Raw genomic sequence first — 14410 nt, 5'->3', positions numbered from 1 at the left:
ATCATTGTCCTAAGGTTTGGAGCCTTCAGCCCTTCTGTGGGGAGTGGTCCATGGTAAGCAAGAGGACTGGCATGAAGTGGCAAATGCTGGGACCAAAGACAGTTGGTTTTCTGAGAACTGATCGCAAGTGGGGCCTCGGAGAGCTGGTAATATCTGGATATAGGCAGTGGTATACTTACTGGTACACAAGTTCTCCAAACAAAACATGAAATGTTTTTGCTTCTTTCCATGATGTACTAGTTCTATCATGGCCAAATTCTCTCTCTCTCTCTTTTTTTTAAGATTTTGTCAGAGAGAGAGAGACCGCACATAAGCAGGGGGCAGCAGGCAGAAGGAGATGCAGGCTCCCTACTGAACAGGGAACCTGATGCAGGACTCAATCCCAGAACCCTGGGATTATGACCTGAGCCAAAGGCAGATGCTTAATGAACTGAGCCACGCAGGTGTCCCTCCCATGGCTAATTTCAATCTAATGACATGACATCCCTAAACACAGAGCTAGAAAGAAGGCACACACACTGCCCTTGTCCAGGATGACTAGGCTCTAATACACACCTTGGCTGCAGGTGTATTAGCCTGTTAGGAATTTTGGGCTGAATTCCATTAGAAAAAAGGCTTCCTGGGGTGAAAGAGCTCTCAGCTTCCCTGCCAGGCCTCAGGTCTGATGTTTAGAACTGAGTTTAGCTAGTATAGACAGCATTGCCGCCCTGCAGCAGAGATGTGTTTGCCCATCTCTGCATCTTTTGAATGTATCTGCCTCTGTCCTGTCAGAACAATTCTGAATCTGTTTATTTCCCTCTAACTGGGGGTGGGGTGGGGTGGGGTGGGGACAGGGGCTGAGTTTTGGAGGGAAGAGCTTTCTGGGAAGGTCCCTGCCCTATTTGGACTGGAAGAAATCTTTTTTTTTTTTTTTTTAAGATTTTATTTATTTGACAGAGATCACAAGTAGGCACAGAGGCAGGCAGAGAGAGAGAGAGAGAGAGACAGAGAGAGAAGAAAGCAGGCTCCCTTCTGAGCAGAGAGCCTGATGCGGGGCTCGATCCTAAGACCCTGAGATCATGACCTGAGTGGAAGGCAGAGGCTTTAACCCACTGAGCCACCCAGGCACCCCAACTGGAAGCAATCTTAACTGTACTTCCTACTGGGATGGCTGGCTCACCTGGAAAAACTGCCACGAAGTCTGAGAGTTGGGCTAGGCACTTAGTCCAGGCTTATTAACATTTCTTATAAGAGCCCTGAGACCAGTTCTTGGTCAGGAGCTGGAATGACGGGACAGGAGGAGGCCTCCAGATGAGCTCAGGGATATCTAGATGCAAGATGGGGAGTGGGCTACAGCCTAGGAAAGGGAAAGGTGGGCTTTCACCGCCCAGAGAGAGCTGATTAAAAGGTGCTCAGCCAAGAGAAATAGATCTGTTCCTGCTGCCACAACAGGAAGTTAGCAATCTGTCGAGAGAACCTGGACACAAGGAAATGAAAACAGTTCACCTAACACCTGATTTAAATTGTGCAATTCCCTCCCATCTATAAAACTATGAGAAGTAAAGGCAAAGATATGTATATTTTCTTATTTTGGAATTTTTAAAGTTTTTGACACTTTATAGTTTGGATCCTGAATCAAAACAAAGAAAAAGATGTTTAGAAAGACCTTTTGATTTTCTTTTCCCACCATGCTCCTTCATCTTGGTCTCCCCCAGTCTGGGTGTTCCCCTGAATCACTGAGATAAAAAGAATTCACAACACCGAGTTGGTTATGAGGTTCATGTTAGAAAATGTGGCTTCACAAAGAGAAACACTTCCAAATAAATCTGAGACCCAGCTCCTGGGCTGCCTTGAGCAGATCTTAAAAGAGACAGGGAAGTAAGAGTTGGTGGGTGGAGCTCTTAAAAGCTCACACAATCACCACCAACTTCTTGTGGACATCCAGGCCTCTAACCACAGCGCTGAACTCCTCAAAGGATATTTTCCCGTCTCCATCCCGATCCAGGACGATGATGGTTTTGTCCACTAACTGCTGTAACTGCCAGTCCTCCAGGTTGTCGCCCACCATCAGCTTCAGCACCTGGAAGAGCTCCCCGTTGGAAATGTAGCCATCTTTATCAATGTCATAGATGCTGAAGGCAAACCTCAACTTCTCCTCCTCGTCCCCCCTGACGCTGAACTGGGAGGTCCCCAGGATGAACTCCTTGAAGTTCACTTCTCCATTGCCGTCGGTGTCGAAGACGTCGATCACTCGCTGCACCAACGGGTTCTGGTGCAGCTCGGGCAGGGACACGAACTCCTCCACACTCAGAGAGCCTGAACGGTCCAAGTCCAGCTTCTTAAACCTCTTGCTCAGCCTTTTAATTTCATCGGAGCTGAAGTGGGAGCATATCTCCTCCGGGTAACTGGCTTCATTTCCCATTGTGGACGCGGACACCCCTCGCAAGGGCTGTAGGCGCGGGCGGGTCCAAGCCCAGCGGTTGCGCGGCTGCGGCGGGAGGATGGGGGTGGGGTGCGGGGCAGGCTTGGAAGGCTGGAGGACCTCTCCCCTCCCCCACCAGGCGTCAGGAAAGGAGCGGGGAGGCGGGCAGAGAAGGAAGTGGGAGAAGGTAGGAGAGTGCGGCGGGGGAGGAGCTGGGGTAACGGACGCCCAGGAGTGGATAGGCATATAGGTTGCTCCGCCCTCTTTCCTTTTCTTGCCCACTTGGCCGCTGGCGGTTTTCTTCTAGTTCTGCTGCTGGTGTTTCATCTTCTCGCTTCCTCCCTTGTCCTTAGTAAGCTCCAAAGGGGCAGTGTCCCCAGCACAGTGCCTGAAGCGCAGTATGTTTCATCAATATGCTCAGAATGACAGAGCGCACTGCAGTCCTGTGCTCTTTATGCTTATGCGGGCCTTGTGGTGGGCTAAAAGAGGTAATACATCAAAGCGCTGATCTTATACATATTTCCTAAATTCTCTGCCGCGATTGACATCCTTCAGGTGCAGTGGTCACTGACCCTTTTCAAGACCTGGGGTTCCGGGTCTTAGTATGGGACCACTCAGATGTCGCACAGAATTTCTCACATTATCACTGATAGGCGGTAACATATTCCTGAGGAATATAACAGCGCTGAATCCAGGGCATTCTTTCAAGAAGACACAGTTCCCAAGACTATGGCCTTGGTTGCCCTGTTAACTTGGCATCCATCATCTTATAGACTGGTCTTTATCTTTTTCCAACTGGAGCCTGGTGGCTGTCCTAAGGACCATGCTGGGAATGGCTGTAATGTGCCCAGAGATGCCTTTTGCATGTTTTGAGAGCGACAGTGGTCCTTCCACTGTCTCATGCTTTCCTCTTTGCTTAACCTGGATTTGTCCTTTTTGATAAACATGAATCTCTTGTGTCCGCCCCACCCCCACATCCCTTCTTCCTTTAGAAGCACATCATTTACTCCAAATGCATAAGAAATGAACTGACTCAAGGGCAATGTAGTTCACCAGGAGAACCCCAGGCCACTAAATCAAACTGAAAGGGGTGAACACTAACTTAAAAAATGCTACTACATTCTTTGTGTTTTAAGTTAAGCCAAAATAGCACTCTAAAGGCAACTACTGAAACTGCCATGACGGCTAAGGGGTACCTAACCCAAGAACCAGACAGTTTAAGGGAAAAGGGAAGTTTTGTAGGCTACAATATTTAATAACTGAATTATTATCCCAACTGATTGAATGAATTAGATCTGAAAGAAACATGACAGCGTGGAAAGATTTCAAAACAGAATAATCCAACTCTGAAGTGACCATTGAGTAAGGCCTCAACAACTTGCTTAACATCAGTTTTTCCATCTGTAAAAGGGAGCTAATAATACATTTTGTACAGCTGTGTGAGGATTAAAGCTGGTATTAGCCAATATGAGAAATCACTGTCACATCATCATTATCCTTACTATTTCCCCTGTGGGTGGAGATGAAGTCTTAAAGAATGAACAGTTGGCAGCCTGGGTCCTTACAACGCAGCTATGTCATTTACTGAGCATTCCTTGGTACCACCGACAGTGTGCCACTCACTGCTCTAAGCACTTCCTCAGCATTAGCTCTGGCTCCCCCAGCACACTCCTTGAGGACTGACCGCACTGGCCCATCAAGCATGTTTCTGGAGTCCACGCTGTCTTACCCATGATAGTTGTCATTTGGAAAGGAGATATTAGTGTGGAAACTTTCAGTAAATGTATTCTTCTGTTCCTCTATGGGTTATTTTTAGGAGGTAGTAAAGGGTAGTGGAGAGAGCAGAAGAATTCAGTAGACCAGGTTCCAATCCCTGCTCTGCCCAGATTAACAATGAGCCCTTAGAGGAGCCATTCCTGTCCCAGCCTCAGTGTACTCATCTGTAAAATGGGGATAGTAATTATAACTGCCTTCTCCACTGCATGTAGTTCTGAGAGCGAGATGCGGGAGTGCACATAGAAATGTTATGTAAGAGAAGTACTGTCACAAGAGTCAACTCACGTGGAACAGACACTATCAGGAAGATGGCACCACTTCACTAAAATAATTCAGTGTGCAACCAAGAATTGCTTTACTCCTTCCCTGCAGAGGATGCAACGTCACGCTGGATCTTAAGTTCTAGTCAATGTGAAGTTGAGTTCCCCATTGCTCCACATTTCATAAACTTTGTAGGTCAGTATTGTTATGGGGCTCAATGCCATTGTTTCAATTTTCTCTGGTTGTTATTCTTAGTTATTTTCACTGTTACTCTTTCTGGTTTTATCACTGTGGAGGGATCCGGAACTGTTACTCTTTCTGGTTTTATCACTGTGGAGGGATCCGGACCGTCAGATATTCATTGCAGTAAGTAAATGGAAAGGGTTGACTGTTCCAGAAGAAATCAGGAGCCTGATGGCACTTCCATTTCAGCAAGTTTTTAGGGAAAGAACTGTAAGATGGTCACATGCAAAAGTAACTGGCATTAGAAAATAAAGCCAAACATAAGTGATGAGTCCTGTAGTTCATGTAAGGCATCATCTTCCAAGTTAGTCAGGAATATGGGTTTCTGAGTAGTATCACACATTCTGGGAGCGACCCACGCAGTGGGTCATTGACCTTGACCTGGAAGCCCTCACGTATCTGTGATGTTGTCCATCACCATATTTAACATCAATCTGTGTTGAGGTTAGCCATCTTATAGACTGTGGAAACACATGGCCCTGAGTTTAAACCTGAGCATCAGATTTCTCACTGCAAATCAGTGTTATTTTAGGTTTAAGTGAGAGAACATCTCAAATAATCCAAAGCCATCTAAAATAGCATGTCGGTGCACAGTAGGTGCTCAATACCTTTTGTACCCTATATTCTTTCTACTCTCTTTCTTATTCCTTTGTTTTCGCTAAGGCAGATATTTGGCTTTGGCTATATGTGTCTTGTTTTTCTTGGATGTGATATACTTTATTTCAAGTTTAAATCCATTTAACAAATGGATTGTGTGCCAGGCCCTCTGCCTCCTGATGGGTCTTCTGCGGTGAACAAGACATAGTCCCCCGAGAAATATACAGTTTTGCTATTGAGAAATCTACACTCTAATAAATAGTATGGAAGGATGTAGTGCTGTTTGGTCAGTCTTTCACGTTTCTCATGTGTATTCAAAAGGATGAAGAATAATATGTTTGATTTTCTTTCGTAATTCTGGCATGGTGTTTAATATGAGCCCAGGTTTTCAATCATCATTTTGCTATTTAACAACTCTGTGATCTTGGGCAGAATTATTTATTTGAATCACTGACCATCTATAAACTGGGACAATTGCTAACTCATAGCATCCTTTTCAGGATTAAATGAGATAGTACACCTTAAAGAATTAGGCTCAATGCCTAGCCATAGGAGGTACAAAAATGATAGATATTATAATTACTGCCTACTTTAGGCTTACCTGGAAGATTTTAATAGATGATTTAGATATATGTACATGCAGATATACTCAACTATTCATTTCTTCTCTTCACAAATGTTTATTGAACATCTCCTATATGAGAGGCTTTCTGTGGTGATCTAAAGCAGGTACATTGCCAGCTGTCTATGGTTTTGCAGGGAAGATGGACATTAATCAAATTACCATGCCCAGAAATATTAAAGGGGTACCTGTGGTGAATGTTGCAGGTTAGAGGTAACACAGTAGGAATCTGTCATGCCAGGGGAGTTCACACAATGGGAATTTGATCCAGTCAGTAAGATGAACTAAACCTTAACTGGGAAAGTGATGACTGAACAGAAATATCAAGGAGATGAAGAAATTAACTGATGTTCTGGGCAGGGATGAGGGTTCCAGGAAGAAGGAACTACATGTGCAAAGGGGCTGGGGCAGGAGGAGCATATCAAGTAGGAGAACTTGAAAAAGGCTACTGTGGCCAGAACAGGGAGGTTGCAGGAGAGTGTGGTATTAGATGAAGTGAAGAAATGTCTGACCATTCCCTAGACACTGAATAAATCATTCCTTACAGGGCATCATTTATCCAATCCTGTTTCTTCAACAGGTAGAGCACTAAGGGCATTCAAGGATGGTCCCTACTCAGAAAGCTTACTGACCACTGAGTGACTTGAGGCAGTAGAAAATTGTAATTAATTATAACACAAGCTGGAAAAGGAAAGATGTCATCAAAAGTGTAAAGGTTAAGAGCTGTAAGCATTCAGAGAACTGAGAGGTGGTTGGAAAATACCTAGAATTCTTGCTGGGAACAAATGGAGGAAGACTTTTTGCAAGAAGTACAGTTTCATTCTGACAAAGACGAAGGGAACAGGTACTCTAACCACAGAAGTGGGAAAGGGAGTAGGTGGGGATGGCAGAATCTGGTGCAATGTGGCTTAAGTACTGAGTAAAATACCAAAGTGAAATGGAAGGAACCAGATCAATGGGACTTTTGAATGTTTGGCCAAGACATCTGGTTTCTATACAACAGAGAAAGAGTGACCGAATGCACACAAGAATGACTAAATCAGGATTCTATTCTAGAAAGATGACTCCGGCATTGTGAAGGGTGAATTGAACAGGGGAGAGACTGGCAGCTGGGAGAGCAGCTAGCCACCGGGGATGACCACACGTGCTTGTCTGCAGAATGAGAGCGTGCCGTATGCTGAGAGAGGCACTGGAAGTGGAAGGCCAGGTCTGCTTAGCTGTCGTAGCAAAGAACCACAAACTAGGGGCTTAAAGAGAAGTTGATTGTCTCCCAGTTCTGGAGACTAGAAGTCTGAACTCCAGATGACAGCAGGGCCATGTTCCCTTTGAAACCTTAGAGGAGTCCTTCCTCGCTTATTCTGAGCATCTGATGGTTTGCTGGCAGTCTCTGGCATCCCTTGGGTGCAGCTGCATCAATCAATCCAATCTCTGCCTCATGGTCATGGCGTTCTCCCTGTATCTGTCCTCTTACAAGGACACTGGGCATATTGGATTAGGGACCCACCCTTACACTGTGTGACCACAGCCTCAACTTAATGGATCATGTCTGCAGTGACCCTATTTCCAAAGTGGGCCTTGTTCTGAGGTACCAGGGGGTTAGTTCAGTAGAACCTCAACATGTCTTTTTGGGGGACACAATTCAACCCATTCCAACCAGGCCTGACGTCTTACTGGACAGAAGCATAGAGGGAGAGAGCAGAGATGAGGCTCCACATGGCACTGCACTAGCTTCTCTGGCTGACCAGCCCTTTGCCTGGATGTGGCAGGAGGCCACCTATAATGTGTGATGAGAGAGGCACCCTTTACAGGTCCGCGGGCTCCCCCACGATGCTGTCTTCTCATTTAACATGTCCTGAAATTCCACCAACTCCCACAGCTGCATCACAAGAAAGTGTCTTCAGAGTTACGATACAGGGAATGTGAGGGCAATTTCTCACCTTCTTAGACCGGGTTAATGATGCTTGTGAGGAGCAAAAAAGGTTTTTCTGATAGTCTGTGACACTTCACACCACAGCCACTAGATGGCAATCATCACACATTTCCAAGCCACAATCTTGAAAGCCTGGAAGCAACTACTTATTAGCACAGGAAATAATTAGGGAGAAGTCCTGTTTCCCGTGATTCCCCTATAGATTTCAGTGTATGGAAAACTCAAAAAGTGGAAAAAAGACTGTCTCTCACAATAGTCTTAATCAGTCTGAGCACTGTTCACACCTTTTAGTTGCAGAGTAAATAACTATATTCATAAATATTCATGAGTCCACTGAATGTAACCCGGATAAAAAGCAAAAACTATGAACAGTATTCGGTCTTGAGCATAATTTATGCCCAAACATCTCTGGTATATAAAGGAAGAGACCCTTACTCCATGTGCTCTGTTTACTCGGTCATTAGCAAGGGTGAAGAGGGCACGGCTGGAAAATTTCATCTTCTGTCATCCACTGTAAGCAGAGAGCAACAGAGTAACAGCCCCACCTTTGTGATGATGCCAGGAGAGAGGAAAGCAACATGGGAGAATTGTAGTGCTCCAGCCGGCCCACCCAGTAGCCTGACTTTGAAATACCACTGATTACATGTAAAGAAAATACTTTAAAAATCTGATTTAAGTGCATCCTAACGGTCTGCATAAACCATGTTTCCCCACTCAAACCTAGAAGCTGAGTTGGAAGAAAGGAATCAGATGATAATCATAATAGCTGGCTAATACAGCACTTTGCAAGGTAGAAAATTCCAGAATCAGGTATTTCTCAAGTCCTCCAGTAAAAAAGTCTCCAGTTTTATAACATATCTAAGTAACACATAAGAAAATCTTTACGCTGGAATTGTTAGATGCTTATAATTGTAAGATGCTCCTGCTTTTTTGGAGATGGGTCCAAAAGGGAGGGTGCAACAACTGTAATTTCCTACATGTGCTTCTTGTTTACCAAATATTTTTTTCTTCTGCACACATAAATCTATACTCAAAAGAGAAGAGGAAACATTTATTAAGCTAAATATTCTTTCTAAAATAGCTCATTAAATATATTTTACTACTTACAGGAAGATTCTATTATCACCCCCGGTTTGGGGGTAAGGATCTGATATTTCAGAAGTTGCATGGTTTGGGGCGCCTGGGTGGCTCAGTTGTTGGGTGTCTGCCTTCTGCTCAGGTCATGATCCCAGGGTCCTGGGATTGGGGCCCACATTGGGCTTCCTGCTTGGTGGGAAGCCTGCTTCTCCCTCTCCCACTCATCCTGCTTGTGTTCCCTCTCTCGCTGTGTCTATGTCAAATGAATAAAATCTTAAAACAAAAAAAAAAAGGTTGCATGGCTTATATAGACACACAGAATGGAGCGGGGTGTCAAACCTCAGTATATCTAATTTGGAGTTGAAATTTTTAAAATTATCTCAGACTGCCTTCCATATGAAGATTTAAAAAGATGTCCCCGCTCTTCTGACGGTCATAGGGGAACTGTAAGGCAGGACACAAGGGAAGGTGGCCAGCTCCCTAAGGAGGGGCCCACTAATGGGGCATAAAATCCTGTTCACCCAGCATCACTGGGTGCAGTGTCTCTGGAGGGTGGGGCCAAACTGCATTGCTTGTAATTCCATGCCTCAGTGTCCTGCTCATGCTCTGACTGGAGGGCTCTTCCCCCAACAGGGGACACCTCCTCTAGGAAGCCCTCTCTGACTCACTCTTGTTCTTCCATGGGTCATTCACAGGCTTGCCCCTGTCACTGCTCTACCTTGCATCTTCTGCTGCTGCCCCTGTGATGGCATGGTGTCGGGGTTTGTTCACAAGTCTGTCTCCCTGCTTGTGAGTTCTGTACTCATTTCTGCCCCTGGTGCAGGGCCAGCACCAGGCGTTCAACACATGCCTGCTGATGGGTGGACGCATGGATGGAGGAATGAATGAATTTGTTCTAGTAGCAGAACAAGAAGGTGAGGCCTTTTGGAGATTGGCCTCCCTTTCTTCACAATTCCATTCCATGTCATAAAAGGACACGTGTAAGGCTTTGTGCTTCTTCAGGTTTCCAGAAAGCACTACCTGGATAGGATCCATCTGACCTTATGCTTGGCTTAAATATTAAACTTAATTACTTAGGCTATTCCAAGGGAAGCAGTCAGCTGTCAAGGTGGCTACCGACATACGCGGGGTTTCAATTTAAAGCAATCTGTGGTCATTAACTTTCCTTGCCTCGCCATAACTTTCATCAGGGTGAATAGCGGTGACATTTTAAATTGAAAAAGGAAGGGGTAGGGATGAGAGGGGCAGGGGGGTGCTGAGATGTGACCCAGTTGTCAAGAGCAGAAAAGACTGCATTAAAACTCATCCCTCCCTCACCCCTATGCCATTCCCTTTGGGTTTTTAAAGACAAACTGGAACTAAAACTGACCAGCATAGAAGCTTCTTGATGAGACTTGTGTGATCTATTTGGCTTTCAATGTAGAGCTGACTAATGCTTTCCTCCTCTCCCCAACAAAAAAGTAATGGAGGGAAGAATGGATTTACTTCAAGAAAATTCCATTTTCTTGGTGAACAAATATTAGGAAGTTTCATATGGGATGAACATTTGGAGGTCTGGGGCACTGGTTAGAGATGGGAGAGCCAGACTGGAGGCCAGCCAGTTCACTGTCCTTCTCTGTGGCCCAGGAACTATATCATTTAGGTCAGGATCCTTCTAAACCTATCATATCAGCCTGGGAACTACAGCCTTCTCTAACCTGGCCATGCTATACAGCTCAATCTTATGGTGACGAAACAAGCTTGAAGAGAACTTTAGTGATGTGCTGAAGGTCACTCAGTTGGTTCATGGCAGAGTCAAGACAAATATGACAACTCCCATTCATTCAACACCTATGTTCGTAGATGTCAGGCACTTTTACGTTCATTACTCTGTTCCTTACACCAAGCCAGGAGCATCAAATAAATATTGTTCTCTCCATCTAGGAGAGTAAATTCAGAGAGGTTAGGTAGTTTGCATTGGTGATGTTTTGATGTTCCTTTGTGATGTAGATATTTTGAAACTGGTCATTTTTACATTTGCACCTCTACAGTGTTCTTGAAAACAAACCATTTAACTTCAGCTTTAAAAAACAAACTAATAATGGGCTCAGCAGACATCTCACTTCATCCCTGTCCAGAGGTCCCATTCCTTATTAGATGAAATTCAGGACTGGGGAGGCCACGGATGGAGTAATTTCAGGGATGGAGTGAAGGTCAAGTTGAGGATGAGCTCAGAGATGGAATGGCGCCAAGTTTCCTATTGTGCACTTTCCTTGATATTAAGAAACACCTAAAAGTACCTTGATTTACTTTTAGATTGTCCCGAAATTTACTTCTCCTTTTCCTTACATCTTGCAATCAAGGTCTCTGAATTCGAGATGGAACTCCTTCATGGCAATGTTCAACCTCCTGCTTAGTACGTATTTGTTTCCCTTGGCACTCAACAAGGAGACCCTTGGATTCAGAGGCCCCAAACCTTGTAACAATACAGCAAGATATGGATTCCAATGAAGTTGAGAGAGGTTATGTAACTTTTCCAAGGACATAAAGCTGTCTCCTCATGGTCATGGTAGAGCCAAGGCGGCCTGGGTCCCAAGACCAGCACTGTCCGAACGGTTGTATTTGTCTTCTCTTTCTGACCAAGGCAAGACATGAGCTATCTCCCTGCAGGCTGGACCTGGGTTTGGGAACAGAAACTGCACATCCTCAGATGGTCAGGCTGTGGGCACTTTCCTCTAGCGGTCCGATCCCCATCTTCATCTTCCATGAGGGCCTGTGCTGGACATTCTTTTGCCCTTCCAGACCCACTCTCCACCTTTCTCCATCCAGCTTTGTGCCCTGTGGAGGTCCTCTATGGACCACACTGACAGGCTCCCTTGACCTAAGGCCGTGGTGGGAGACGAAGAGGTTCAAGGAGCTGAGGTCAAGTATTTATTCTGGCCATCATATGGCCATCATGTGGGTTGGCTATGTTCCTCGTCAAAGGACACAGATCCCATTAGAAAGCCCTCTGCTATCCCCTCCCTCAGGTTTTAGAAATGGCTCTTTCCCTTTTTCCTCTTGAGTCTAGATGTGGTAATGCCTCCTCCACTTCACTTGCCCTGGGAGAATGTATTCTTTCTGTTGGTTTCCTTAAACCATACCTTTGCAAATGGTTTCTTGGAAATTCCCCGGACTCTCGTGTGCTATCATTCTCTGCCAAGACTATTTCTTTTTCCTTCTTTACTATTTCCAGGTGGTTAAAAGGCTCAACCAATTATTTACTTGATCCATTATTATTTAAAAGTAGCTTTCAAAAAAAGATATCACAGATCTTAACAATTTCTTAGAGAATTTTGGGAGTTTGCTAAACTGTGATCTGCCACCTTCCTTTTCCTGGTTTGAAAATAACAGATTTCACAAAACAGTGAGGCTCTAAATTCACTGGAACTCTAAATTTATTCAGTGACTTTATAAAAAAAAAAAAAAGACTTTTTTTTGCTGAGTCAGAAGACAATGGAGGAACTTCAAGTCAGCCATACGTTTTCCCCAGTAGAACTAAGTGACAATGGGTCTGCTGTGGGCACAGGCAGAGTTGTGCTAGGAGGACCCCGAAGAAATATCTAAGGTCAATTTAAAATTCCTCTCTGAGAATTGCCAGAGTCTGGTCAGCAGAACTGGACCTGCAATTTTCTAAGTGACTCTGGGGATGGGTTAAAGCCCTGGAATTCAAAACAATGAATTTACTGGGGTGCCTGGGTGGTAAATAAATAAAATCTTTAAAAAAAATGAATTTATCCTCTGGACAGCTCTGGGGTTGCCAAAGGACGGGAGGTGAAGAGATCAAGGTTTTCACGGGGGACAAAGTATTAATGCCCAATTACCAGAAATAGGAAGAAAAAGCATCTTCCATATCCTGTTACTATGTGACCAGATTACTCATGAGCCAAACCACGATATTTTTTCAGAGAGGAAGGGTGTTCAATTCCTCTGTGCAGCATATACAGACCGGACTGGACCTGGCAAGTGGGATGTTGGGTCAGAAATAAACAGAGGAATGTCTTCCTCAAGAGCCCCTGTTGGGAGAGGTGCCTTCCAGGACACACCTGCTTCTGCTGTACTGTGCCCTGCATCGCCTCCCCCTGGGCGGGTGAAGGAGGTGGGCCATGTTCATTAAACTACTATTTTATTTACTCCTCACAAGAAGCCATGGAAGAGATGAAAAAGCCGAGATTGAAGTGAGTCAGTGACGTACCCAAGGCAAGCTGATGGTGGAGGAGGCTTCCTAGGATTGCGGCTTGTCTGATTTCAGAGCCAACCCTTGCCTTCACTACTACAGCCCAGCAATGGATGGCACGTGAGGCAAAAGGGATGGCGAGCAAGGTGCTAACAAGTATACTTCTTTTTTTCTGAACTTTCCTGAGAGACGGCTTACCAAAAAAAGCAGGTGGACACTCAAAGATCGGAGCCAAGGGAAATCCAGTGGGCAGACGGCCTTCACAGAGGAGACCGAGCTCAGCCTGAAGGTTGGCTTCATTTAATCACATTCTACCTGTAGGTTTTGTGAGGGTGACACCCTGAAATTCTCTCTTTGGTTGTACGAGACAAATGTGCCAGCCGGTGCACACGGATATGCACTGCTGTGTAAATGCACACAGGTGAGTCGCATCGCAGAGCAGTTATCACTAGATCAGGAGCCGCCATGGTGTAGAGCAGCATTCCTCAGAAAGAAGAGCTCTGTGTGTGCTCAGAACATTTCCTGAGGCTGGAGGGTGGCTCTCTTACCACCACCACACACACACTCTTCTTTCATTTCAGTCTCCAAGGTTCTAATTAAGATTATGCATCTCTTCTACTCTCTCTTTTAAAGATTTTATTTATTTGGCAGACAGAGGTCACAAGTAGGCAGAGAGGCAGGCAGAGAGAGAGAGGAGGAAGCAGGCTCCCTGCTGAGCGGAGAGCCCTATGCAGGGCTTGATCCCAGGACCCTGGGATCTTGACCTGAGCCGAAGGCAGAGGCTTTAACCCACTGAGCTACCCAGGTACCCCTCTCTTCCACTCTCTTAACTCCTACCTGTCTTTCCCTTCCAAACTCAGCTGATCTGTGGGCCCCGGGCTTGTCTTAACAACCGTAACTTGATCCTGATGTCAGTCTCTTATGCAGCTGCTTTCAGCTCACTACATCCAGAATTTCCCCCAATCTCCCTCCCCTGAATTTGGCTTCTCCTGATTATTTGTTACTCAAAATTTATCTTATTTGTCCACACTTAGTTTGGTTTTGTTTGAAATTACTGATGAGTCAACAAAGTGCTGGCACATCTATGGTGAAACTTCAAAATCCTTAACAATGTAAGTGACCTTGTGCTTAGCATATTCAGGATAATAAACTCAATATTTTATAGCATTATCTGACTTAATTTTTACCCCAATCCTATGAAGTCCCCTAATTTGCTGAAGATGAGGCTCAGAATAGTCAAGTAACTTGGCCTATATCATAAGAGCTGAAAGGTTCAAATCCAGAACTGTCTCCAAAGCCCGTTTTCAA

General features: G+C 45.0%; 2 protein-coding genes across 3 annotated transcripts in view; both read right to left on the bottom strand.

The window, feature by feature from the left end:
- GRIN3A (glutamate ionotropic receptor NMDA type subunit 3A) overlaps positions 1-14410 on the bottom strand; it is a 162862-nt gene that overhangs the window by 21956 nt on the left and 126496 nt on the right. The gene's annotated exons all lie outside the window — the stretch shown is intronic.
- On the bottom strand, positions 1592-2575 carry PPP3R2 (protein phosphatase 3 regulatory subunit B, beta). The gene has a single exon (XM_059142544.1). The coding sequence runs from the start codon at positions 2399-2401 to the stop codon at positions 1889-1891; it is 513 nt and encodes a 170-aa protein (XP_058998527.1). The 5' UTR covers positions 2402-2575; the 3' UTR covers positions 1592-1888.

This window comes from Mustela lutreola, chromosome 12 (assembly GCF_030435805.1).
Source record: "Mustela lutreola isolate mMusLut2 chromosome 12, mMusLut2.pri, whole genome shotgun sequence".
Taxonomy (NCBI): Eukaryota; Metazoa; Chordata; class Mammalia; order Carnivora; family Mustelidae; genus Mustela; species Mustela lutreola.
The sequence above is the reverse complement of the archived record's forward strand: the minus strand, read 5'-3'. Positions and strand labels throughout refer to the sequence as shown.

Bases quoted from the DNA above. Each gene is read 5' to 3' on its own strand.
- PPP3R2 (XM_059142544.1), bottom strand. From the start codon at position 2,401: ATGGGAAATGAAGCCAGTTACCCGGAGGAGATATGCTCCCACTTCAGC.